The sequence below is a fragment of the Oncorhynchus mykiss genome, chromosome 22 (genome assembly GCF_013265735.2).
Source record: "Oncorhynchus mykiss isolate Arlee chromosome 22, USDA_OmykA_1.1, whole genome shotgun sequence".
NCBI classification, from domain to species: domain Eukaryota; kingdom Metazoa; phylum Chordata; class Actinopteri; order Salmoniformes; family Salmonidae; genus Oncorhynchus; species Oncorhynchus mykiss.
The window spans coordinates 14,521,712-14,548,016 of NC_048586.1; the positions used below are offsets into that span (position 1 = coordinate 14,521,712).

General features: G+C 44.3%; 2 protein-coding genes across 3 annotated transcripts; both read left to right on the forward strand.

The window, feature by feature from the left end:
* The first annotated feature begins 451 nt into the window (after positions 1-451).
* LOC110501439 (N-chimaerin) lies at positions 452-11,083 on the forward strand. 2 transcript variants are annotated; one of them, XM_036958796.1, is made up of 8 exons: positions 452-1,186; positions 3,190-3,274; positions 6,691-6,864; positions 7,505-7,582; positions 8,399-8,536; positions 9,075-9,180; positions 9,339-9,535; positions 9,683-11,083. In XM_036958796.1, the coding sequence occupies exons 1-7, from the start codon at positions 932-934 to the stop codon at positions 9,508-9,510; spliced, it is 1,008 nt and encodes a 335-aa protein (XP_036814691.1). In that variant the 5' UTR covers positions 452-931; the 3' UTR covers positions 9,511-9,535; positions 9,683-11,083. The 2 variants fall into 2 exon arrangements, with proteins under 2 accessions (XP_036814691.1, XP_021434679.1); XM_021579004.2 differs by having other exon boundaries at positions 453-1,186; positions 9,339-11,083.
* Positions 11,084-14,590: 3,507 nt separating this feature from the next.
* On the forward strand, positions 14,591-25,450 carry LOC110501440 (acetylcholine receptor subunit alpha). The gene is made up of 9 exons (XM_021579006.2): positions 14,591-14,840; positions 15,669-15,811; positions 19,675-19,719; positions 20,042-20,151; positions 20,556-20,751; positions 20,959-21,196; positions 23,260-23,483; positions 24,632-24,871; positions 24,968-25,450. The coding sequence occupies exons 1-9, from the start codon at positions 14,795-14,797 to the stop codon at positions 25,097-25,099; spliced, it is 1,374 nt and encodes a 457-aa protein (XP_021434681.1). The 5' UTR covers positions 14,591-14,794; the 3' UTR covers positions 25,100-25,450.
* The last annotated feature ends 855 nt before the right edge of the window (positions 25,451-26,305 follow it).

The following is a 26,305-nucleotide window of genomic DNA, read 5'->3' on the forward strand; positions in this document are numbered from 1 at the left end:
TTACAGGCAGATTATTGCAAAGGACAAACCTGGCCTTGCATCAGTTCTCCCTTTTCATAGCGCATCCGACACAATGATTCATATTTTGTGACTTTCATTTTGAGAAAATAAATGTGGTTCAAATGTTTACTTTATGTTTTCCCTGTGGTCCCTGGAACAGTAAACGGTTGGTAACCAGATTTTGAAAACAGCACTTTCTTCAACGGCCCACCAGTGTCATTAGCTGTGGGCAGCAGTAGCCCAGTGATGATGCATGACTCATTCATTACTCATTATCAACCCACACTCGCTCCGACTCTTCCTACACAAGCTCTCCTGCTTTGGATCTTAGAGGGGGGTTGTGGGGGCGGGGAAACGGCAATGATAAAGCGTGAGCAGGCTCCTGCCTCGCTCTGATTGGCCAGTGTGATCCATCTAATCCGTTGTGACTGGGTCCTTCCCCCGTCCTCTTCCCCCTCACTCTGGTAGTGCTGGCAGCATCCATCCACAGTACACACACTATGCTGTCTGTGTTCCAGAGAGAATATATCAGCTCCACACAGGGAGGAGAGGATTAACTCAACATCAGCTCATCTGCATATTCCCAGGGAACACACAAGCACCCAAGGCTTCTTCTCTTCCCCATCCAACTCCAGCCATCACAGGACTTGACACTCTCATCGTTGGAGCACCGTTCATCCCAACTCTCTCTGCTGTGAGAGGATTTAAAGGAGGACACGTCTTTCTGCTTTTTGGATTTTGCCATTTTTGTGTTTCTTCGCTAAGTTTAGGCTTGTCAAATTGGAGCAATGCAATTCACATGACATAGTTTAGACCAGTTCTAAGCATCCCGTTTTTTCTTTTTTTCCTTCTCCAGAGGACCTCTGACTTTTTTAACTGCTCTATAGGGCTTGCTGCTTGTTCAACTGATTTGGTCAACCTGAGTGTCAGAATGCCATCCAGGGAGTCTTACGAGGTCCGGAAGGGAGAGAAGTCTTTGGTGCACAAGGCAAAGCAGGAGGCCAACCAGCAGGACATACTGGCTGCTGCTCTGGGGATGAGGATCTCAGGACCCCAGAAACCTCCAGCCACTATCTGGCAGCCTCTCAAACTGTTTGCCTATTCACAGCTCACCTCGCTGGTCCGCAAAGCCGCACTGAAGGATAACAGCCTGCCGCCCAAGTACGAGAAAGTCCACAACTTCAAGGTGAGACAACAAATTGCCACAGGAAGAGCAGTTGCATCTCTTCGTCATGCCGTTCCACTGTAAAATATTGCTTCTATTTCAGCATGTTGTGGACAGGTGGCGTTTTTGTGTATTAGGTTCCTACACTGGCAGTTGGCCACCAGAATGTCTGTTCAGGGGGTTATGGGGCGAGAGAAAGCATGAGCGAATAAGATTGTGTTGGGTCTTTCCACTGAGCCTTTTTTCTAAAGGAAATCTGTTGGGCGGTCTGTGGTCCACTGTTGTTGGTTTGAGTACCAGATGGGGAGATTAGGCGATGAAGGGGGGAAAACAGTGGATGAGTGCTATTCCCATTAGGCTCCAGTCATCAGACTTGCTCTGGTCTGCTCTGCTCAGCCTGTTTGGGTAAGTAAGTTAATGAAGTGGGGAGCTGGGGAAGAAACATTCCCTCAAAGGCTCTAGGACAGATGACACTCACAGGACTCATTCTTCTTGCTTCCCTCCTTCCTTATGTATGTATTACTATGCCAGCCAGTCCATGCTGAATGCTCCATTTGGCCATTTTAAGGGTCTGTCACACATTTAGCTCAAATGTTTCAAGCTCCCTCCTCCACGGGAAGCAATCTGGGCTGATATGGTTAGTGTGTAATAGTTAATGACAGAGCATTTTCATTCCTAATGATCCTGAACCTTGTACACGCTAACCTGTACAGCCAAGATATATCTTTGAAGATATGATGACAAAGTATGATGAAAAAAAATGTAAATGTGAGAAAAAATTTCCCTGAATAGCCAGAGACAACAACCGGTGCTAAATTTTATGAATGAATTCAAATTTTCATTGTTCCTATGTAAAGAGCGACTGCCTTTAAAAAGCAACAAATCTCTTTGACAATGTGACATCAATATGAGTCAGAAACAGTTATTTTAGTGTCAAACATTGACTACAAAGTGTAAATAGGATCATTTTGGTCACAGAGTCTTGTTTAAAACAGAGTTTATAGCATAATGTAACAACGGATAAATGACGGTTGGCTTTGATTTGACGATGTCCATTTTCCCACTAACATGGGGTGAACAGCTGTGGTGATTGCTCTCTGTCCAATAGCAAAGACAGTGAGACAGACCTGCCCAGCAGCCCGACTTTGTTTACACAAGACAACACATCACACATTTTTTTCACTTGAGAAAAACTGAACTCAACCAATTGCACAACTAAAACACCCTCCGCAACAACAACAAAAACGCCAAAATAAAATGCCACGTGGGTTATTTTCAAAGGGATTTGTTGATTTTTAAAGACAGCAGCTCTTTAAATACTCAAGTGAATAAGGTTTTATTTTCCTGTGAGGCCATGAATCACAAAATATATTCTAACCTTCCTGCCAGTAGTATAGTCTGATGAACTCACAATTCATCAGACTTGATACCATTTTACTGTGATTAATTGTTTTACTGCTAATCCTCTCATGCTGTCCCTGATCCCATAATGAGTTAACACACCGTATTGGTGATGGCCCTAGTATTTCTCACCTCACATAAAAGGGCCATTATTGCCATTGTCGTGTAGGAAAACACCTCACAGGGAGCCCGCTCTGCCTCCTCCCAATAGGTCTGGATCAGGCACCCCTGATTGGCTGAGCTGTTGTTATGTTACCTGGCGGAGAGAGAGCTCCCTTCCTTGCCCTTGCTTGAGCAACCCGTTGCCGTAGCACATTTCCATGACAACATGCCCCCCTCACACTGGCACGGCGTCAACAGTGCCCACCCATCCTCCCCGCTCTCCACCACCACCCCTATTCAGCCTGGCCACTCATTAACAGTTTGAGTAGATTAGGCATCCTGTCAGATTTGACTGGGCTCTAAACGCCCCTCATCTCCAACACACACACAATCTGGCTAGTTTAAGACGCCAGCATTGTAGTGTCTCCAGGGCAACCTGGGGAAGGTGCGGTACCCATGTGGTACATAACTGCAGCATCTGACAACCATCCTCTCTCTTTGTCTCTCTTTCTATCCTCCAGGTCCACACGTTCCGGGGACCTCACTGGTGTGAATACTGTGCCAACTTCATGTGGGGGCTGACGGCTCAGGGAGTCAAATGTGCAGGTACGTACTGTACTGTTCTTTACAGTAGACAAGCCACTGTACAGCTGCTGCTGGTTTTACTTAACACCATGCTGTTCTTTATCTATGTACAGGACTTTGATGTTTTTCTCACCCCGGTATGTGGGTAACCTGGTTTGTAATGTGAGCGTAAGTGGGGGTCATATTGCGTCCCTTAATCTAAACTCCCACCAATATTTGGGGAACAGATTAGAGGAGTTGGGCAACGCAGTAAAATGAGGACTCAATATTGAGGATTTACTGTAATAAGTACTTCTCACTCTACATTAATGCCTTGCTTTAACAGAAAATGACGTGTTCCTGTACGAATGAATGAGAGGTCCAGTTGGTGAGTTTTGCTAATGGCGTTACTCTGCCACTGTTCAAACGACAAGCTTTAATGCGATTGTTTTATACTGATGCAGCTCCCATATTCCCACATAATGGACAAAGCAATTGTTCTCCACTCGACGGCAGACGTATATGCGCTCTATATGCAATCTATATATTGATCAGCCCATTATCATAATGCACAGTGGCGTCCAGACTCAGACTGGCTTCCTCTCTCTGTGCTCCAGTTGCAGCAGAAGTGGGGGGTTGAGAATGCCTCTGTGGATTCATGCTGAAATTCTCCCTTGATGGTCTCGGGAATAGATTCCCATTTTTAAACACGCGTACACCTATTCCTATCTATCCAATCAGGGCAGATGTTACTAGTTGAATGATTTTGCTGCACTGTGAACAATAACGATCTGATATTGTGTAGCTGTCATTTACATTGAATGTACAGTATGGTCATTAAATTATTTTGTCCCCATCTAAGGGGTAATTTTTCAATTGACTTGAGGTTTTGAAAAGATTTTGCAGCATCTTTATCACAGGATATTAGGCAATAAGTGGTTTCATGATGCTAGGATAACAACAACAGAAAATGCAGCATAAGTGGGGTAACCCATGAATGCAGCATGCAAACGGCTTGCATGAGATCACATTGCTGCAGTGCTTGCACGCGTTGCGATATTATTGATCTGTAGAAATGATGAACTAATTCGCTTGAGAGCAAAACTAGTGCACTGCAATTTCAGGTATTGTTATTTAGGCACATCGAACTGCAGACAGTGTTATCGTGGTTTTCTATAAAGGAGTAGTTTTCCGGTGTTCATCATTCCCGAATAAGGCCGTAACGTAGACTGATGTCTGTATTTAATGTATTATTAATGGGACAAAGTGACCTGCACTTATATCTGTGGGAGCCGCGGCATGAATAATTGATGCGTTGCTTTAGAAAGCTGCTGACAATCGGATGAAACGTGGACACGTATTTTTTCATTCCTTTAGACTAACGCCATGGCGACCAGAATCTAGGACAGTGAAGTCTTATGCGATGTTTGAATTTGCGTTCCAAAAACGCCCTCCCCTTTTCTTTCTGTATGTGTGAAGTGTTTTTGGGCGAGCACCAGGAAGTCAGCCCCTGCCAGTGCTTGTTGTGCCACATTTCCTCATCAGAGGACGCCCCCCCCCCCCCCCCCCCCCCCCCCCCCCCCCCAGCCTCATACCATCATGCCCGTGAAGAAAAACAAAGCTGGCATGTCTCTTTAATGAGGAGTGGGGCTCTGAGCGCTGGGAAGGAGCTCCATTTCCACCCGCATTAAAATTCAGCAGCCAGAACCAGAGAGCTAGGTCACAGAGCCTAGCTAGCACAGTCTCTATTCATCCAAATTCTACGCGTGGTGGAAAACAACATAGAATAACTAGCAACAGGACCATGTGTTTATCTATATGCTGCTGCCATTAGAGATGGTAAAATAGAGAAGCATTGGAGATCTCAGGCACAGTAAAGGTTAGACAACATGATGATGTGTTGATTGGCCACCAGTGGGACCAGCCCCTCACCCCACTCCAGTGTCAGACCCTTTTAGCCAAATCAGGGCAGAGCTCATCCTCCGTGGAGTGTATTCTCCTCGCCATGGCGATAGAGCTGACAATGCAGTAAAGCAGTGTCTGTCTGCAGGCTCCCTCTGGGCTTTCCCACCCCACCTGGAACCCAGGGGCCACCTGTGTGTGTGTGTGTGTGTGTGTGTGTGTGTGTGTGTCTGGTGGGAGGCTGCCCTCTATTACGCTGCCTGTCTCACACCCTTAATAGAATCATCTCTTAAAGGTAATTACGTCCCTGCATCAATGCATATGAGTAAAGCCTGCGGAAATTTCTCTGGGGCCAATTTTAATCAAAATATATGTAGCTATTTCTCTACATCATAGTCTTTTTGTGACTTAAAAAAAAAATGTGTGATTTGATATTTGAGGAGCAACAATGATGACATATTTCCTCTGAAACACCATGTATTCATAGGAAAAAAACGCAGTGAACAAAATGCTTATTTCGAGATGTAGTTGGAATACTATAATGCACAATTTTTTTGTCAAAGGTTCCTCTTCCAAACTGGGAGAAGGCAGAGAACTGCTTAAAGCTTGAAGGAGCTGGCCCATTTAAGTCTAGGAAACTAGGTCTCGTGTAGCCCGCAGCGGCTGAATCGCTGCCTGCACGGCCATTGTGTGCGAGCCCTGATTCTGGAGGAGAATGGAGCGTGCAGGCCCGAGTCTCCCTCCTCCAGGCCACATTGTTTTCAGTGCGCCTCTAATTCCCTCTAAAAGCCTCTGTTACAAAGCGAAGAAGGAGTCGCTGTGTCGGCTCTCTGCTGTGCTCCCTGCAAGGTGAAACCTGCTCTGAATCTGATGCAGGCAGCTGCGCCTCAGGCCCCACTCACTAGCACCGAAGACAAAAGCACTGGGGATGATCATTGAAACTACATATTCACTGCTTAGAAGAACACAAATAAGGTTCATGTTGTGCTACAAATCTCTGTGACAAGATACGTCTAGGAGGTTTGGGTCATTTTAATTTTTTATTTTCTTGTGCAGATTAAAAACAAACCAAGCCACATAGTAGAATCCAGAATAGATTTGGTAGATGTAAGATCAACCTTTGTTGAATTTGTTACGAATGGCTTTGATGCATGACTGGCACGCCGTCTGGATGAGGGATAGTTTGTGGACCTGTGTTCCATTCCAGTGCTCAAGGTGACTCCAATAACACCCCTGGCAGCTGACCAAAGGGTTAAGTCATCAGCCAGGACAGAATTCTCCAGTGGTCCAATGACATTCTGACTCCAAATATTGATCAAGAGCATTTAGGCCTTAGCGAGCAAAAACGAAACCAAGCCAGTCGACAAAAATGAAATGAACAATCTGGGGGATGCAGACTATTCATGGTACACTTCAATGTCAATTCTGGTCTATTTTTTTCCTCTGGACGATGTCATTGGAAGATATCATTGGATGATATTATTGGAACATATCATTAGAAGACTCAACACTCTCAGGTTGTCCATTCTGACTCTCCTCTTTCTCTTTTCTTTCAGATTGTGGCCTGAATGTCCACAAGCAGTGCTCCACTATGGTACCCTGCAACTGCGTGCCAGACCTGAAACACATCAAGAAAGTATACAGCTGTGAGCTAACAACCCTGGTGAAAGCTCACAACACCAAGCGGCCCATGGTGGTGGACATGTGCATACAGGAAATTGAATCGAGAGGTGAGAAGACGATAGATAGCCATAGCCCTATTGAAATAGTTGGAAATCGCACCCTTCTTGGAAATCGCGCTCCCTCTTTCCCTTTCAGGAAATGTTATATTTTGTGTGTTTCAGTAATGGATGGATGCATTTTTCAATCACCACATGTACACACACCCAATTAAGTGCAGGTAACAGGAAGGATGGATGATTCTAATGTTGGTCCTTTCCATTCATTTGATGTGGAGAGCCGATGGGAGGCCTGGCAATTGTACACAATGGAGGATTGTGTGGTGTTGCTGCTGCTGGTGTTTCAGTTGATTGCATTCCAGTTGAATCACTCAACGATGTAGAAGCCTCATTTCTACCTCATTGTCTAGCCCGGTAATCTACGTCTGTAACTCATGCTATATTTGATTGATGTTTTTATTTACGTTTTATTCAATAACGCAGAAAACTATTTGCATCTGCCCATGTTATTCCCTGTGTGCTATTGTAGATCTTTTTAATTTTTCTGTTGCCCAAGGTCACCGCTGAAGGTGAATTTGGCTGTATTTATTCTGCTCTTGAGTTGAATCCGTGTTGGATGCCCACTCCAGTCCTATGTTATGTTGTGTAAATGCAGCGTTTGTCATTAAACCTCTCTATCCCTCTGTCATAGGGCTGAAGTCTGAAGGGCTCTACAGAATATCTGGATTCAGCGATTCAGTCGAAGATGTCAAGTCGACATTTGACAGAGGTATGTCTTCTTTTGACGTCCTATGGTTCTGTCCGGGTGTTAACAACCCCCTCGGGTGCCTCTCGCGGCATGCTTATCGGTTCTTAGCGCCTCCGTGTGTGCTCAATGTGATGGTTTTAGGTCATGTTTGAGTTCAATGTTGTGTTTATAGAGGCAGTATTAATGGGAAGGTGACACATTTGAGGAGGGATTAGTCTCCATCTGGGAGAGCACGGCTTGTCCTGACACGGTCCAGTCACAGGATGTATAGCCAGGGCCAGGGGCCAGGGCCAGGGGATGGCAAATCATGCGACGAGTCCAACAACCGTAGCTGACCGAAATGTAATTTACCGTAGAAATTTAATTTACCTCCAACTTCATTTGCCTATCACAGTTAAAGAGGCAGTTAGAAATCGTCTGCCTCATTCTCTGCCCAGTACAGTGTGAGTTTAGAGATGGACAGGGGGAACCCTGGAGCCATGGGCTAAATCCTAGCTAGACCCGTGTGTGGGAGATCACACATGACAGAGTGTCATTCCAACTCACAACACTGTGATATGTAGACCCTCGGCAGAATTAGGCCATGGCCTGCTCTGGATGTAGAACCGAGGGGAAAGTAGAACAGGCCAGGCCAGTCAAAACAGAGAAGAAGCCTAGATTTCATCCCCCACAGTGACACAAGCCCTTTATTCTTCACTTCGCACTACGCTGCCAGCACGCCATGCTGCTTGAACTCAATGTCCTTGAGTTCAATCAGCAAGACAATCGTAACAGTGCCTTGTGCACATCCAACCAGTCCTTTCCTCATATCTAACAGTGTGTTATATCTCTTCACAGATGGTGAGAAGACAGACATCTCTGCCAATGCCTATGAAGATATCAACATCATCACGGGTGCACTTAAACTGTACCTCAGAGATTTACCCATTCCTGTCATCTCCTACGACGCCTACCCCAGGTTCATCGAGACTGCAAGTGAGTCCGACCTAAGCAGCTTTTCCCTCTTCTCTGCCAGTTAAAAGGATGCATAATTGTTTCAGTCACCATGCAAGAAGAAATGCCATTGGTGTGCGTTTTCATGTCTGTGGTTGAGTCATGTAAATCCCTCAACATTAAAGCCCTGACGCATGACGGCAGTGTTCAGTGAACATTTATCCTGCTCTTCCTTTTGCTTCTTGAGTTCTCAAAGACGATTCTGCAAAATAGAGACTTTTTCAAGTGTATTTTGCTGTGCTTTACCGCATTTCCACTGTTTATGTGTTGCTATTGCATGCAGTCCACATAAAATAAGCATCAGATCTTCCTTTACGTTCTTATGGTTCCATTTTAGAAAATGACGATCGTTTGGTAGTCAGTTATATGGAGTTCAACAGCAGCTCACCTTGACTGTACTCTGATCGTTCATGCTAGTGTATAGTTCCAGCGAGAACCATTGTGCACGGATGTTTAGAGGTTCTGAGAGCCTGTCTTGTGGCCGCTCTGCTTTCACCTCATTCATCTGTTTGCTTCTCAGAGCTGGAAGACCCAGAGAAGCGGCTAAAGGCCTTCCGTGAGGCTCTGGAACTGCTGCCTGCAGCACACAGTGAAACCCTGAGGTACCTCATGGCCCATTTAAAGAGGTGAGTTTCTCAACAAAACGATTCGCTGCCCTGGTGATATGTAACATCCTGTTTGTGTAACTGAGACATGGTTGTAATTGAATGCTCAGATGTTCATTTTCAATTGGTTTTCAACACACAGCTGTTAATTGTCTGTCCTTGATGTGTCTCTACTTCAGGGTGACGTTGAATGAGAAGGACAACCTGATGAATGCGGAGAACCTGGGCATTATTTTTGGGCCCACTCTCCTGCGTGCTCCCAACCTGGACGCCATGACGGCACTCAACGACATCCGCTACCAACCGCAGGTGGTGGAGTTCCTCATCAAAAATGAAGACATCCTCTTCTGAAAACAGACACATCCATCCTGCTAAGATAAGGAAGACATCCTCTTCTGAAAAACAGACACATCCATTCTGCTAAGATAAGGAAGACATCCTCTTCTGAAAAACAGACACATCCATCCTGCTAAGATAAGGAAGACATCCTCTTCTGAAAAACAGACACATCCATTCTGCTAAGATAAGGAAGACATCCTCTTCTGAAAAACAGACACATCCATCCTGCTAAGATAAGGAAGACGTCCTCTTCTGAAAAACAGACACATCCATCCTGCTAAGATAAGGAAGACATCCTCTTCTGAAAAACAGACACATCCATCCTGCTAAGATAAGGAAGACATCCTCTTCTGAAAAACAGACACATCCATTCTGCTAAGATAAGGAAGGAAAGAGACAGATTTTTTGTAAAACAGCTTGATGCTGTCTAAACACTTTTTTTGTGAAAAGACTTGAAGGAACTTTTCTATTGCATTTGTATTACATATGAATCTTTGTAATTACATTTGTGATACATCCGTTTCCACTCCCAGTTAAGCAGTCCTGAGCAGTCCTTTATTTTCCCCTGTAATGGGTGTGGATGGTGATGTACCTTAAACTTGCATGTCTGTCTCCCCATTTTTGTCGGGGCTTGTGTAGAACACTGATGGACCAGACTTGGCCGTGTCTTTATTTTGTGTAGCTTTGTAGCGGTAACCTCGCATGCGGTAAATATTGTAAAACGTTAACCAGGTTTCCATCCAACCTTTTAATGCGTGGAACGTACATGTCGGATAAAACATTTAATGACAGGCCTGATGGAAACAGATCATTTTATCGGTAAACTTGCCAAATGTCAACAAAACAAAATACGTTAGACAAGGTGGGACCTTTTCGTGTTGGTAAAATTAATTATGTGAGAAATGTTGGTGGAAACAATTTAATGCGCAAATATTGATATAATAACCATCATATCGAAGTAAACTTGGAGTGGCTGTGTGGTCCTCCCACTAAAGTTGTGTGGTCCTCCCACTATGACTCATAGGGAAAGCATGCAGGTATCTTTATGTGCACTACATCACACACAGACTTTTATCCACAAGTCAATTTGATGGAAAAACATCTCTGGTGGGAAAATGCTCATATTGTTTTTATACGTATTTTAGCATATTCACATGAAAATCTGTCACCAGTTGGATGGAAACCTAGCTATAGTTACTCTGCTATTATTTGTCATATAGATTTACAGTATCTCCTGCCCGGTTGCCCAATGGGCAATTGTTTTTGTGAAGCATTGTATACCTGGATGTGAAATAGACTACTGTATCTTCTCTGAACCTTTGTAATTATCTTTGACTGATTCGGTCTTTTTTGCCTTTTCAGCTGTTTTCAATGTTTTTTTTAGGGGAAATGCAAAGCCTCTTTCAATCAGAAAACAATCTGTGTACCTTTAAATGTTCTGTTACATTTTCCTGACAGTCAAAACTGTGTTGCATTCAAACTGTTAGCTTTGTGCATTTAATGTTTGTTCTTTTTAAAAAATATTTTTGTACTTAATTTGCGCATGTAAATTATAATTTATTAAACCTTGCTTGCTGAAAATGAACCTGTTTGCTCTGAGTCACCTAAATTGTTCCAGTAACAACGAAGCCAATGAATAAGCATTTCGTGCCATGTGTGTTCATTTTAGAATATGGTAAATGTGTCCAGAACACCAGTCATTGAGGTACATGGCATGCTACATTTGCGTGTACATGCAAAATGACCTTGACAAAAGGGGCTGTTCCTCTCAATCTGCATATTAAGAGTGACAGGCAGTGCTATAGACGGCCCAGGGCCCACGTGACCGTATGCAGCATCCCCTCCAACTAGGCGTCAATCACACTGATTCGCTCTGGGATTAACACAAAACCCACAATACCTTTAGGCACGGCCCTGTCTGCATTCAGGAGATTTTTAATTGCTGGATACATATGCAAACATTGTCCCTTGGGGTTGATGCATTTTATGATTTTATGTTTAATTAACCCACGAGCAATTTCTTTCCACACAATTTCCAAAAACCTGTCATGCCTTATCTTCTTCACTCGCGGCTCATTACGAGATCAAACTCTACTCTTGCATTTAAACTGGCAGGGAACAAAAGCGGTTGTTATTTTGGTTCTTTTTGGTTCATGTTCTGATTGAGTTTCAGACACTATCCACTGGAGCTCCTACTGGGCAGTGTTTACTGGCGGAGAACCACAGCCATCCTGAATGACAGCAGCTGGCCTCTCCTAATTGAATGTGAAATCCCATGAAACGCTCTGCCATTGTTCTCAGCAGTAACTGTGGAAACGCTTTTAGGTTGGATTATTAAAAGCCGTAAAATCTGACCTGGCTGCCCCAATCTCTTCTGTGTTTAACACCTCATGCTTTCCCATTTTGTCGTCAGCCTTGTCGTCAGCCTTTTGTGGCTTCATGCTCTCTGGTATGGTTTATACCTGTTCAGGAATTCTTGACATCTTTATCACTGGGCTTTATCGTTTACATTAGGTTGAATTAATGGTGAATTAATTCCTATCTAGTTTTGGTTGATTGGTCAATAAAAGTGTAATTTATTCGAATTCATACAGCTTTTTCTGCTATTTATTATAAATCCATCGACATTAGCTGCAGCCGATAGACCAAGAAACTCGTCCAAACGTTCAGACTACTGCTGTGATAATGTCATGACAGTGTCACGTTCTGACCTTTATTTCCTTTGTTTTGCATTTATTTAGTATGGTCAGGGCGTGAGTTGGGTGGGCAGTCTATGTTTGTTTTTCTATGATTTGGGTATTTCTATGTTTCGGCCTAGTATGGTTCTCAATCAGAGGCAGGTGTCATTAGTTGTCTCTGATTGAGAATCATACTTAGGTAGCCTGGGTTTCACTGTGTGTTTGTGGGTGATTGTTCCTGTCTCTGTGTTTTGCACCAGACAGGGCTGTTTTTGGTTTTCCACGTTTGTTGTTTTGTGGTGTTCGTGTTTATCCTTTTGTTACTAAACATGAATCAATATAATCACGCTGCTTTTTGGTCCGCCTCTACTTCACCACAGGAAAGCCGTTACAGACAGACCTCTCTTCATGCACATCAAATAATATTTGCTACAATTACCATGGGATGGCTGATTCATACTCACATGAATTGATCTACATGTTTTTTTTTCGTGAGATAACTGACCTTTCTTTGTTGACTGGACAAAGCTGTGTGGCATTTCCTCCTGCGGAGGCTGACCTACGTCTCCAATCGCAAAAGACACACTGAAACGTTCAACTCCGACATGTGAGTGAACGTGTTGTACGTAGATGCAGCGCCTGTCCTGTGGATATCACTGCTTCTTTTCAGACTGTTGACGGCTAAAGTGGTAGCATGTTGATTTCTGAATGTGGGAATGTGCTATAGTTCCGCTATACATCATATTGTAGGAATTGAAGGGACAACGTTTAAGCTGCATAGGCCTAGATTGAATTCTATTGCATCGCCAAACACCAATATCCCATACTAAACAGCCATCCCATCCCTTCCCCCACCCATCATACCCAGAAAACAGATTGTGTATATGAGACAAATGATCTACTGTAAAATACCTTCACATCAAAGAGCTCTTAGAAGAGCTTTAATTGACTTTCATGTTAAGTAATAGAATGCAGTGATCATAAATATAATGTTTTTATCTTCAGAACATAAACAATACAAGTAACACTAAGCTGCTATTTTTTGGGGGGGTGAAATATTATGTACAACTATGCCAGTAACACATAATCATCTCAGCCATGGAAAGTATAATCTACATAATCTGTCAGGGTGTAGAAACATGCAGCGGGAGATGTTCAATGCTCTACCATCCCCAGCAGATGTTCAATGCTCTACCATCCCCAGCAGATGTTCAATGCTCTACCATCCCCAGCAGATGTTCAATGCTCTACCATCCCCAGCAGATGTTCAATGCTCTACCATCCCCAGCAGATGTTCAATGCTCTGCCATCCCCAGCAGATGTTCAATGCTCTGCCATCCCCAGCAGATGTTCAATGCTCTGCCATCCCCAGCAGATGTTCAATGCTCTGCCATCCCCAGCAGATGTTCAATGCTCTGCCATCCCCAGCAGATGTTCCACAGACTCCACATTGCTATTATTCAGATTCGGGTTTAGAGAGCATTTTAATCACATGTCGAATAGAGAGTAAACTAGGAGGTGTGATTGGGAGAGATTCCCCGCAGGGCTATGAGAACGGCTGACTCTTGCTGAAAGAAAGAACCGTGTCTCAACCGCAACGGCAGGAAGACACGTTCCCTCTGCCTGACCTTGATTGAGCTTGAATGAGCAGATTCAATGGGTTTCTCCAGGGTCACATGGGTTGGGTCCAGGCAGGAGGCACTTAGGCACTGTAGGATTCAGGTGGTCTGTGATTGGTATGGGGAGAGAAGTGGAGGGGGTTAAGAGACAGATCTCTCTTAATTCAGACATTGCCAAAATGGCAATTTCCCCCTAAATAAGATGAATGAGGCGGCTGGTTGAGTGACTGGCTGATTGAACGGGTTGAGTTGAGGCTGTAGGGAAATCGAGTTGCCTGGTCCCATCAATGCCTTGGTGGGGAGGGGCAGGTGTACAGGGATGGGGTGTTTGGGTTTCATGCCTGGCCATCTGGAAACTCATTGCGGTGGCTAGATGGGGTAGATGTTATGGGTATGTTACAGTCCAACATTATCCTAAGAGGGATACCATCTCCATTAGGGGCAAGATCATCCAAGAGGACAACATTGGTGGCCGTTTGATGAATGTATTCGACATGTAATCAACTACTCATACAGAATTCCCAAATAATGATTATGGAAATGACATCTTAATGTAACAGAAGTTAACCAATGGGAACAGTATAACATTTCCAATGCTCTGTTCATGAGTAGCCTAATTGTACATATATCACAACAAATGCATTCGTTTTGGAAAGCAGACAGAGGCTATTGCATCTTTCAATATGGGAAGTATATTGCACTGTGAGATATTTTAGTGCTAGATTAGCCAGGCATGTAGCGCTTGTAACATGTGAGGGATGACAAAGAATGTGACCCTCTCAAATGACGGCTATTGGTGGTGGCTCGTAACATATGGTGTCAGGGAACAACAATACTGTTCCCCATTACAGTACTTGAAGCAGCAAGTCAGTGTTGCAATTATTTTGACCTGATTTTAAAGTAGACAGAAATAATGTTGTTACCTAACTAGCCGCTTACCCTCTATTCGAAGACTCAGGACATTGGATACCCCAGAGTTTATGGGAACCGAACACAAGAATGAATCGTCTACTTTTTGTTTCTCATCTCCTTATCATTCTAGCAGGTAAGCCATATTCTAAACATGTTGGCTGACTGATAAAATTAGTTTGCCATTTCTGTTCTTCTACTTACCTTTTCCAGGATATTTTAGGTGATAGTCTATCCTAAACAAAGAATTTGCATATTTTACAAATCGAGCCCATTAGTCATGAGATATCAACATCATTTGATCATTTCACATTGATTCTTGGTAATGCTTTATCCATTAGTTAACTATAAGATTTCAAATGTTACATGAGGTATACTCTAGCTAAGCTAGTGCCTGTTGGAAATGTTGTCATTTTTTTGAAAGCATCCAGCATTAGGCTCTCTTGATTGACAGGGGTGTGTGCACTTCGTTTTTTTAACCTCCATCTATTTGTGCTTGACTTAATGAGCCAGTTGTTTCATATAGCATATAATATTTCCAGACCATTGTACTGTTTTCAATGTCTCAAAACGTCATTCGTGCTTTGCTTCATACTATGTTTTTGCACACACTAGGCTTCGTTTCAAGGTCAAGCGGAAAATGAAATGAGATACCGCTCTGGCATGGGTCAAATATGTAACGGAAATAGCAGATGTCGAGTCTGAAACACTGTCTGTATTGACTGAGCTCTCATCTCTATCACCTCCAGCATCCCATGATGATAGTATACCACTGGTATACAACAGTGTATGAAATAAGTAGTTAGTTAGTCAGGAAGGAAGGAAGGCCACTTAGTACATTTAATACTACTGTATTTGCAGGTACATTAACCACTACTTATCAGTCTGCTGGTGCTGTAAACCCACATTCTCTCCATCTCTGCCATGTGAGCCACGCATCAAGCTGTCCCTGTGTTTCTTGTAGGCTCTGCCTGGAGCTCTGAGGATGAAACCCGCCTGGTGAAAACCCTGTTCACTGGCTACAACAAGGTGGTGCGTCCTGTCGCTCACTTCAAGGACCCAGTGGTGGTTACAGTTGGCCTGCAGCTCATTCAACTCATCAGTGTGGTAAGAAAAACGTCACACCATCCCACATCAACCAATATCTATCATGCAATTCACATCACTGCCAACACTATGTAGCTAACTGTAACTTCTGTCAGTCGAAGAGTCGGTTCTGTTTGGCTCACTTATTTCGACTATGGGAGCATTTGAGCCAGCATGGTTTTGTGCTGAGGTTGGAGTTTTAGTTGAAGCTTTCTCAAGCTAACAAGGGATCAGTCACATCAGGTGGCAAACATTTTGAAATAGCTGAGATGTTGAACAAGTTAGATGTTGCAGTTCTGTTATGGGAACAGTGGAGTGAGTTCTTGCCACAAGCTCTAGTGGATAGCAGTCAGGAGGAGGAATATGTGTTGGAAATAGTGAGGCTGGAAAAAGAAATGGCAGTTGACTGGAGGGCTGCATACAGGGGAGGAAGTTTGTCTTGCCAGTCAGTCAAAAGTTGTCTCAGGGGGCGAAGTCTTTCAAGGAGGGTTTTGAGGTATCCCCAGTTTGTGAAGCTAATCGGGTTCAGAAGGGTGCTGATGGCAAACCAGAGAGGGAGGATGATGATGATGTGTGTGGGGACGTAGAGGAAACATGATTTGCCAAAATAGACTGTGGCTCCCAGGAAATGGTTCTCCCTAGTGAGGAAGTTGATTATTGTGTCTCTAGATGAGACCTTCTGGGTAGAGATATGTGATATAGTGTGCCCTCTGCAATTTGAGGATGAAGTTAATTCAGGTGTCAATTTAGGACGATGTTCTATGTTGAGTTGATGGACAATGAACAACTAGGTTCTCCTTGTGGGCTGACTAATGATATGGTTCCCCAAGTGATCTGTTAGTTTCAGAGGTTGTCAGCGACTCTTTGTTTCCTTTAGCTGACGCATTCTTTCCCACAGTAGAGGAGGTTGTGTCACATCTGCTCCTGCAACGTCCTCTACTGCTCATCCTGTGTCTCCTTGACCTGCCGCCACTCCCCGGGTTCTCTCTCCCTCTCTCTCTGTGTGTGTGTGTGTGTGTGTGTGTGTGTGTGTGTGTGTGTGTGTGTGTGTGTGTGTGAGAGAGACTGACTGTATGGGTGGAGACAGGTGTGCTGGAGTCAGAGCCGATCCCCACCAGCTGCAACCAGCTCCATAATCAAGACCTCTAAAAATAATCCGCCCTGCCACTTCTATGCAGCAAGATTGTAATCTCTGCTCAGTCAGTCTACGTTTCGAGCCGTTTGTTACTAGTCAGATCCTGTTATCCTCTTTTCCTTGCCTGATGCTGTCTTCCTCTCCGCTACAGTTCTGCCCACTCTGGTCCCTGTCTCCAGTCCCACGTCTCATCATTCTGCTACTCTGTCCTGGATTCCCCACTCTACGACTCCCTTTGATTCCCCTCCGGACCCGTTTACCCTGGCTCAACCCCTCTCATTCCAGCCTCAGCCTCCGCCCCTGGTTTCCAGCAACCCACCCGAACTTCCCCTGACCTGCACTCCATCTTCCCCAAGTGTGTCAATAAATACCTTGATTACTTTGTCCGAGTCTGAGTCTGAGTCTGCTCTTGGGTTCCACTCTGCTTAACAGTATGAGCTGGCCAAAGAGATAAACCCAGCAGACTCTGCCACTTTCCACCAAACCCTCATCGGCCAAGGCGCCCTGCTCGAGCAACATGACCAAGCCCTGAAGACCATTCTGGCGCGCGTCAATGAGTTTCACAGAGCCTGTCTGACCTACAGGGCTGACCCTTGTTCCGACCTGAGCGTTAATATGGCAACCTCAAGGCTTGCAGAGCCCTTTGGTACAATGTTCACTATTATTTGAGCAACAGCCCTACTCTTATGCTCGCGAACGGGCCAAGATTTCCTTTCTGATTGGCTGCCACAGTGGAGCAGCGCTTTCCTGGGCCACGGCAATGTGGGAGATACAGTCCCCCATCTGATTCTCCTGCTCCAGATTCACGGAGGAGATGAAAAAAGTCTGCGTTAAGGATGCTGCTAAACGACTCCTGTCCCTCCGTCAAGGCCCCCATAGTGTTGCTGAGATGTCATGTCAGTTTCACACTCTCGTCGCTGAGAGTGGCTGGAATGAGGAGGCCCTTCAGGGAGCATTCCGGAACGCGATCACTGAGACCCTCAAGGACGAGTTGGTGTCCAAGGATGAACCTGATGGACTTGATGAACTCATCTCTCTCTCTATCCGCATCTACAACCGTCTCGCTCTCGCTCTCCGTCTCCGTCTCCCTCTCCCTCTCCCTCTCCATCTCCGTCTCTCTCTGTGTGTGTGTGTGTGGGTAGAGACAGGTGTGCTGGAGTCAGAGCAGATCCACACCAGCTGCAACCTGTTCCATAATCAAGACCTCTATAAATACTCAGCCCTGCCACTTACACGCTGCCAGATCGTGATCTCTGCTCAGTCAGTCTACGTTTTGAGCCATTTGTTACTAGTCAGATCCTGTTGTGCCTGTTTTCCTTGCCTGATGCTGCTTTCCTCTCCGCTACAGTTCTGCCCGCTCTGACTCTGGTCCCTGTCTCCAGTCCCACGTCTCCTCATCCTGCTACTCTGTCCTGGATTCCCCACACTACTACTCCCTTGAATTCCCCTTCGGACCTGCTTACCCTGTCTCAACCCGTCTCACCTCATCCTCCACAACCCACCCGAGCTTCCCCTGACCTGCACTCTATCTTCCCCCTGTGTTTCAATAAATACCTTGGTTACTTCATCCCAGTCTCCTCATCTGAGTCTGCTCTTGGGTTCCCCTGTTCCACTCTGCATAACAGGTTATGGTCCCTCTGCCGGTTGACCATGAGGTTGTTTGTCAGGGGTCGATGTTACTGACACTTTTTTTAACTACGCTGTGGGAGAGAGGAGATTCTTCCCGTTCATTTAGTGAGGATCTGGTCTGAGTTTTGCAGGGTGATACAGCTGTGTCTTGTAATGAGAATCAGGAGCTTGAAGAAGTGAGTTTGGTGGAAAAGCTAGATCCACCGTTTTTGTCACTTCCTGTTAAAGAGCGGTTGAAAGTTCCTACAGCATGTAGGCCTAGTGACTCCGGGTTAAGTTGGAGGAAAGTGGGGAGGCTAACGGTTCCCCTTCAGTTCCCCTCCAGCACGGGAGCAAAGAGACATTGGGGAACGTGAATGGTGTTCCTAGTGAGTTTGCTGGAGTTGTGGTCAACGTTCACTTGTCCCTGGTGGTGGGTGCTCTAAGTCTCATATCAGATGGAGCTTGGTGCTTGTGATCATGGGCCTAGGGAATGGAATTGGTCTCTCCGTTTAGAACTATAGAGGTTACAGGTTGTCCCTTGGTTTGGTCAAGTCAGACTTTTGGAAGGAAGAAATTAGCTGAGTGCAGACCAGTGAATTTGATGGTTTTGGTTGGTCTGGTTTTCTAGAATGGCGTTATCTCAGAGGTGAGGTTTTCTGGAGCCAAGTTTCATAGTTTTGCAGCTCTGGTGTTTATAGTGTATATAGTTTGGTCTCTTCAGTTAAATAAGTTTTATGGAAAAGAGGGTGGGAAAGTATAGAAGTTTAGGACAATTGAGGAAAATATATACTGTTGACTGGATTTTTCTTTACATTTCTTGATGGGGGAGGTGTTATGCAGTAAGTAGTTTAGTGCTAACACACAGGTAGGCACACTCTACCAGGAGTCACTTTATTTTGTCACCATCTGAACAAATGGTAATCTGCTGGGATTGGCTGACCAAGATGTCAAGAAGGAGAGGTCTCCTGTGTACATACATTGCATACGCTGATTTCTCCCTTAGATGCACATCTTAAATCAGGTTACACACTAGTTAACTAGGCCTAAGACCCCTAGACTTAGCGAGTGCAACAACATCCGTAGGCTAATTATTGGTTTTGTAACAGTAGAAACTAAAATCAATTCCCTTTCTCTACAGGATGAGGTCAACCAGATTGTCAACAGCAATGTTCGACTGAAACAGGTTTGTTACTGCTGTTTCCTGTATCTACATTGCAATATACAGTAAATATGATATCAAAATATTTTCTTTCTGGCTATTTTGTAAGAGTAATAACAAGGAAAATCTAAGTATGGGTAATTATCATACATTTCACCATAATTCTGAAGATAGTGTAAAATCCTTATAAGCCGTTGAATAATGTTCATTTTCACTAAACTGTAATGAAACATTCTCTGGAAAAATCCCTATTGAAATGATCCCTCTCCGAATCAGACTTCAAGTCAAATAATCTATCTGATATTTTCTATTCATGCTCTTTGTACTTTGTACCGTCATTTTCCAGCAATGGAAGGACGTGAACTTGCAATGGAATCCTGAGGATTATGGCGGAATCAAAAAGATAAGAGTGCCCTCCACTGACATTTGGCGTCCTGACCTCGTTCTCTATAACAAGTAAGAATCAGGCCATATTTGCATCAAATGTCTTTCTTTTTACCATTCTCTCACTGATACTTTCCTTGATAGAAGGCCACCAGACAGACCGACTGTGTGTGACTATGTTTTCAAACCACATTACTTCTCCCTCTCTTTTCCCTCTGTGCAGAGTGAGTGAGAGCTCAGGTTGCAGCAGGCTAAATCTGGCTTCTATATCACAGGTTCCACCCACACCATATGCTGCGTCTGACACACGGCTGTTTCTCCCTGACAACCAGCTCCTATGCCACAGCAACCTGTACCAGTCTCAGCTCTGGTTGGTTGGCCTGCGATGGCAGGGCCATGCCAAGCCCCAGGCAGTGATGCCTCTCTGCGTTAACATTATTTCCTGCGTTGATGCCCGTGTTTGTGTGTGCCCACAGTGCTGACGGTGACTTTGCCATCGTTCACGAGACCAAAGTGCTGCTGGAGCACACTGGCATGATCACGTGGAACCCCCCTGCCATCTTCAAGAGCTACTGTGAGATCATCGTGCTGCACTTCCCCTTCGACCTGCAGAACTGCAGCATGAAGCTGGGCACCTGGACCTACGATGGCAACTTGGTTGTCGTCAATCCCGTAACAATCATCAACATTTTGACATTTTTCCCCGATTGATCCCCTGTGTAACTGTGTTACCCATACACATACAGTCCATTACTGATTTAACACATGATTCTAAAAGCATGACATAATACCACCAGTCCTGGGAAATACCAATTAGGTTGATCCCTTCCTGGTCTGTTGCCTCTTCGCGACATCTTCTTATTTACCCGTCTCCACCAGGACAGCGACCGCCCTGACCTGAGTAACTTCATGGAGAGTGGAGAGTGGGTGATGAAGGACTACCGCAGCTGGAAACACTGGGTGTACTATGCTTGCTGCCCAGACACGCCCTACTTGGACATCACCTACCACTTCCTGATGCTGCGGCTGCCCCTCTACTTCATCGTCAACGTCATCATCCCCTGCATGCTCTTCTCATTCCTCACTGGCCTCGTCTTCTATCTGCCCACTGACTCTGGTTGGTGGAGCGTCCCGTCAATCATTTCAGTTCTAAATCCCTTCTATTGGCTGAAGATTAGCGGAAATATATTTTGTCTCCCAATTTCCGCATCATAGCTGCAACGTTGACAGCTCATGTAGTGGTTGTGTAGAACTGTACCTGCATTGGCTGGTACCTACAACAACACGCTTGTCCTTCTACAGATGTAGGATCTTAATTTGGCCATTCTTTTGTTACTGAGAATTCTCCTGCGCCGCAGGAAATTCAGATGAGCCTCGTGGTTTACATAAATTCACTGAAAACCTGGACTAACACGCTGTTATATTAACAGTACTGCACTTATCATGTAGCCTTCTTTTGTCCGGATAATAGCCTAACCACCAATCAAGCAGCGTTATGAACTAAACATTAAAATCCTGTTGCTGCAGGATTATTTTTCTACGACAATACTGGTCAGATTAAGATCCTACACCTGTATCTGTCTCTGGGCCTCGGAAGTTACTAGTAGCTACATTAGCTGTACCAGTGCTGTGTCTCAGCTAGCGTTTGGTCCTGTTGCCAGTGTGGAGGCCTACCTCATTACCCAGAGACCCTGTGTGCTGCCATGTCTGCGAACAGACCTTTCCTTTAATGTATAATGCATCACTGGCTGCCTTGCTCTGATGTGGCTGCTGCTACAGTATGATGCTATGGAGGAGCTGTGATGCCAAATGGAAGCCTTTTAGATTCACGGATTTGACTGAACAGCAACACAAAGTTGACAAACAACACATGGTTCACATTCTAGAATCTGTGTGAATGAGGTCTGGGTGTGAATGTGCTCAACTGAAAATAACACACACTTGAAATTCCATTGCCTGTGTGCCTGTGTGTATGTTTGCGTATGTGAGGTTGTTTGTGTATAGGCCTATGTGTATGGAAGGCTAAACAGGACAAAATAAATCACAGATTCCTTTGCGCTATCATGCTTTTTGCTGTGGTAGGGCAATATTGTTCAAGCACCAATTCACAGAGACTCAGCTTTGAGTTCTTTTTATAAGCAGAATTCCTGCCCAAGTTTCAAGTTTTAATGTCAAAAGTACCGTGAAATGCCTTTCTTGACAGCTCTAAACCCAACAATGCAGTAATCAGTATCAATGTAGCACTAAAAATAACATGACGTAGAACAAAAACACATAATAAGAATACCAAGAGAAAGTACTAAGCTATGTACAGGGTCAGTTCCAATACCGTATTTACAATGTGCAGGGGTACTGGAGTGAGAGAGGTAGATATGTATCGGGGTAAGGTGACTAGGCAGCATGATCTTTCAGCCATCCATTTAGCGAAGGGCTGAAAGGGAGGTCGGAGGAGCTCAATTGGATCAGAGGCTACTGTGGTCAAAATGAGTTGGTGCCCTAAAGGGTGTGATGGCACTGACTATCCAGAGGAACAATGTCACTGCTACCCTCTAATTATGACCCTCCCATGTCTCTGTGAGTCAGTGTTGCTTCATCACTGTGAATTATGGCACTGTGTGTCTCTCTCTCTCTCTCTCTTTTTCTCTCTCTAGCTATTAGTCTCTTTCTCTCTGATCAATTATCACAATGATCACTTCAAACCCTCTTGTAATTAATTAATAGTTGGGGACCAACCAGAGTGGGGATTAGGTGAAGGCAAGACTTGAGACCAAATTACCATCAAACCAGCTCACTTTGACGAGATATTAATTGAATTGGTTTAATTCAGTTGTTAAGGGTGTCACAGCTGAGTTGAGCTGGGGCATTGGTGTAACTGTATTCTTTGTTTAAGCCCAGTTATTAACTGCTCTCACAGTGTTTAGCGTTGAATCCATTGTTATGAATCTCAGTGGCCTCCCTACGAGCACATGTTCAGTCTCTGTCATGAGCCTCGTTTTTCCACTGAACTGCTCCAATCCGTCTGTGTGCCGTATGACTGACAGATTATGAAATGTATGACACGTGATAATGGCAGATCATTTGCATGATTGCAAACTTCAATTGCGCCTTTCTCCATAGATGAATTCTGCAGTATGCGTCTGCTTTTGTTGATCTGGTTGTTGTGACCACGTGTGTCCTCAGGTGAGAAGATGACTCTGAGTATCTCTGTCCTGCTGTCTCTGACTGTGTTTCTGCTGGTCATCGTTGAGCTCATCCCCTCCACCTCCAGTGCTGTGCCGCTGATCGGGAAGTACATGCTCTTCACCATGGTCTTTGTCATTGCCTCCATTATCATCACTGTCATCGTCATCAACACACACCACCGCTCCCCCAGCACTCACACCATGTCCCCCTGGGTTCGCAAGGTGAGCAAAGCTGGCACATTTCTACCAGTGATTTTAGTTATTTTTATCTAAAAATAATTTAGTTAAGAGCTTTTTATAGCATAGTGCTTTACGTACAGGGCTCCCAAGTGGTGCAGCGGTCTAAGGCACTGCATCTCAGAGCATGCGGCGTCACTACAGTCCCTGGTTTGAATCCAGGCTGTATCACATCCAGCTGTGATTGGGAGTCCCATGGGGCGGCGCACAATTGTCCCAGCGCTGTCCGGGTTTGGCCGGGGTAGGCCGTCATTGTACATAAGAATTTGTTCTTTAACTGTCCTGCCTAGTTAAATAAAGGTTAAATAAATAAAGATTTGGACTGTAAATGACATGGTATAGGATGACTTGTGCACTCTGGTTTGTGAATGTTATGAGTGTGTGACAGTTTAGAAATGTATGTATTTTGTATATGTTTTAACAAATTGTTCATGAAACAACATGACAGATCGTGTGGTATCAGTGGTGAACAGCTCATAATAATGGCCGGAACGGCACACATGGAATGGCATCAAACACCTGGAAACCACGTGTTTAGTGTATTTGATACCATTCCACTGATTCCACTTCAGTCATTACCACGAGCACATTCTGCCCAAGGTGCCACCAACCTCCTGTGAGTGATAGTAGAGGTCTCAACATTATTCTTGCCCTGTTAATAAGTGTTGCCCAGTACTGCCATCTAGTGACAGAAAATAGATGATTGCACTTGTTGACTGTATTACTGCTTTTTAAGCCTACTTTTGTGATTCAGGAGCTAGAAAGTATCTGAATTAATATGCTCATCAATTAGCCTTTTATCTCATTGTATGCATTTTACCAGTCTATTTATTATTGTCTGTTATTACACACAGTTGTAAAAGCTGCTACTGTCTGTTATCATCTATGCATAGTCACTTTAATAACTAACCAGTGCCCCTGCACATTGAGTCTGTACCGGTACCCCCCTGTATATAGTCTCGCTATTGTTATTTTACTGCTGCTCTTTAATTACTTGTTACTTTTATTTATTATTCTTATCTGTCGTTTTTAAAACTGCATTGTTGGTTAGGGGCTCGTAAGTAAGCATTTCACGGAGCAGGCGACTAATAACATTTGATTCATTCATTCCTTTCACATTTTTTGCTTCCTAGATTTTCATTGACACCATTCCCAACCTCATGTTCTTCTCAACAATGAAGCGTCCTGCAAAGGAGAGACAGGATAAAAACATCTATGGTGCTGACTTCGACATCTCAGACATCTCAGGCAAGCCCACCCCTACTGCAGTCGCCTACCAGTCCCCCATGACCAAGAACCCCGACGTACGCAGTGCTATTGAGGGGGTTAAATACATCGCTGAGACCATGAAGTCTGATGAGGAGTCCAACAGTGTAAGACTATGGAATTCATTGCTGTCCTTCCTACAGTTTGTTTCCTTATGACAGATCTCCGTTTACGTGTTTCTTACTGCTCTCCTCTTTTCCCAGGCTGCTGAAGAGTGGAAGTTTGTGGCCATGGTGCTGGATCACATTCTGCTGTGTGTGTTCATGGCGGTGTGTATCATTGGCACCCTAGGAGTGTTCGCGGGCCGTCTCATTGAGCTGAGCATGACACCTTAGCGGTCTGCGGGGTGTCCTGAGTAGGTCCAGATGTTTTTTTTATTGACCTTCTGACCTGACCAGGAAACACTCTGGGCCCTAGTGACTCTTGGCCCTGTGACCTTAAAGTCACATATTGCTGTATGAGGACTGTGCTTTTGACCCTCATACATTCAGATCGCTGGGTGCATGCATGTTTATCTACATTTTCACTCGTGTATTATAGAACAGTTGATCAACATTGACCATTCTAATCAAGTTTTTGTCATCAAAATGTTTGTTGTCTTTACTCAATATGTTTTGTTATATATTTTCATTCATCTTTAATACAGTGTTTAAGTCAAATTGATAGGCCTATTTGACACTGGTTGTCTATTTTCTATGTGTCTTTTTTTCGCCTTTATTTAACCAGGTAGGCCGGTTGAGAACAAGCTCTCGTTTACAACTGCGTCCTGGCCAAGATAAAGCAAAGCAGTGTGACACAAACAACAACACGGAGTTCTCACACGGGATAAACAAACGTACAGTCAACAACACAATAGAAAAAAAATCTATATACAGTGTGTGCAAATGAAGTAAGATTAGGGAGGTAAGGCAATAAATAGGCCGTAGTGGCAAATTAATTACAATTTATCAATTAAACACTGGAATGGTAGATGTGCAGAAGATGAATGTGCAAGTAGAGATACTGGGGTGCAAAGGAGCAAAAAAAATACAATAAATAACAATACGGTGATGAGGTAGTTGGATGGGCTATTTACAGATGGGCTATGTACAGGTGCAGTGATCTGTGAGCTGCTCTGACAGCTGATGCTTAAAGTTAGTGAGGGAGATATGAGTCTCCAGTTTCAGTGATTTTGGCAATTCGTTCCAGTCATTGTCAGCAGAGAGCATACAGGTTGCAGTGGTAGGTAGTATATGGGGCTTTGGTGACAAAACGGATGGCACTGTGATTGACTGCATCAAATTTGCTGAGTAGAGTGTTGGAGGCTATTTTATAAATGACATCGCTGAAGTCAAGGATCGGTAGGATAGTCAGATTTACATGGGTATATTTGGCAGCATGAGTGAAGGAGGCTTTGTTGCGAAATAGGAAGCCGATTCTAGATTTGATTTTGGATTGGAGATGCTTAATGTGAGTCTGGAAGGAGAGTTTACAGTCTAACCAGACACCTATGTATTTGTAATTGTCCACATATTCTAAGTCAGAACCGTCCAGAGTAGTGA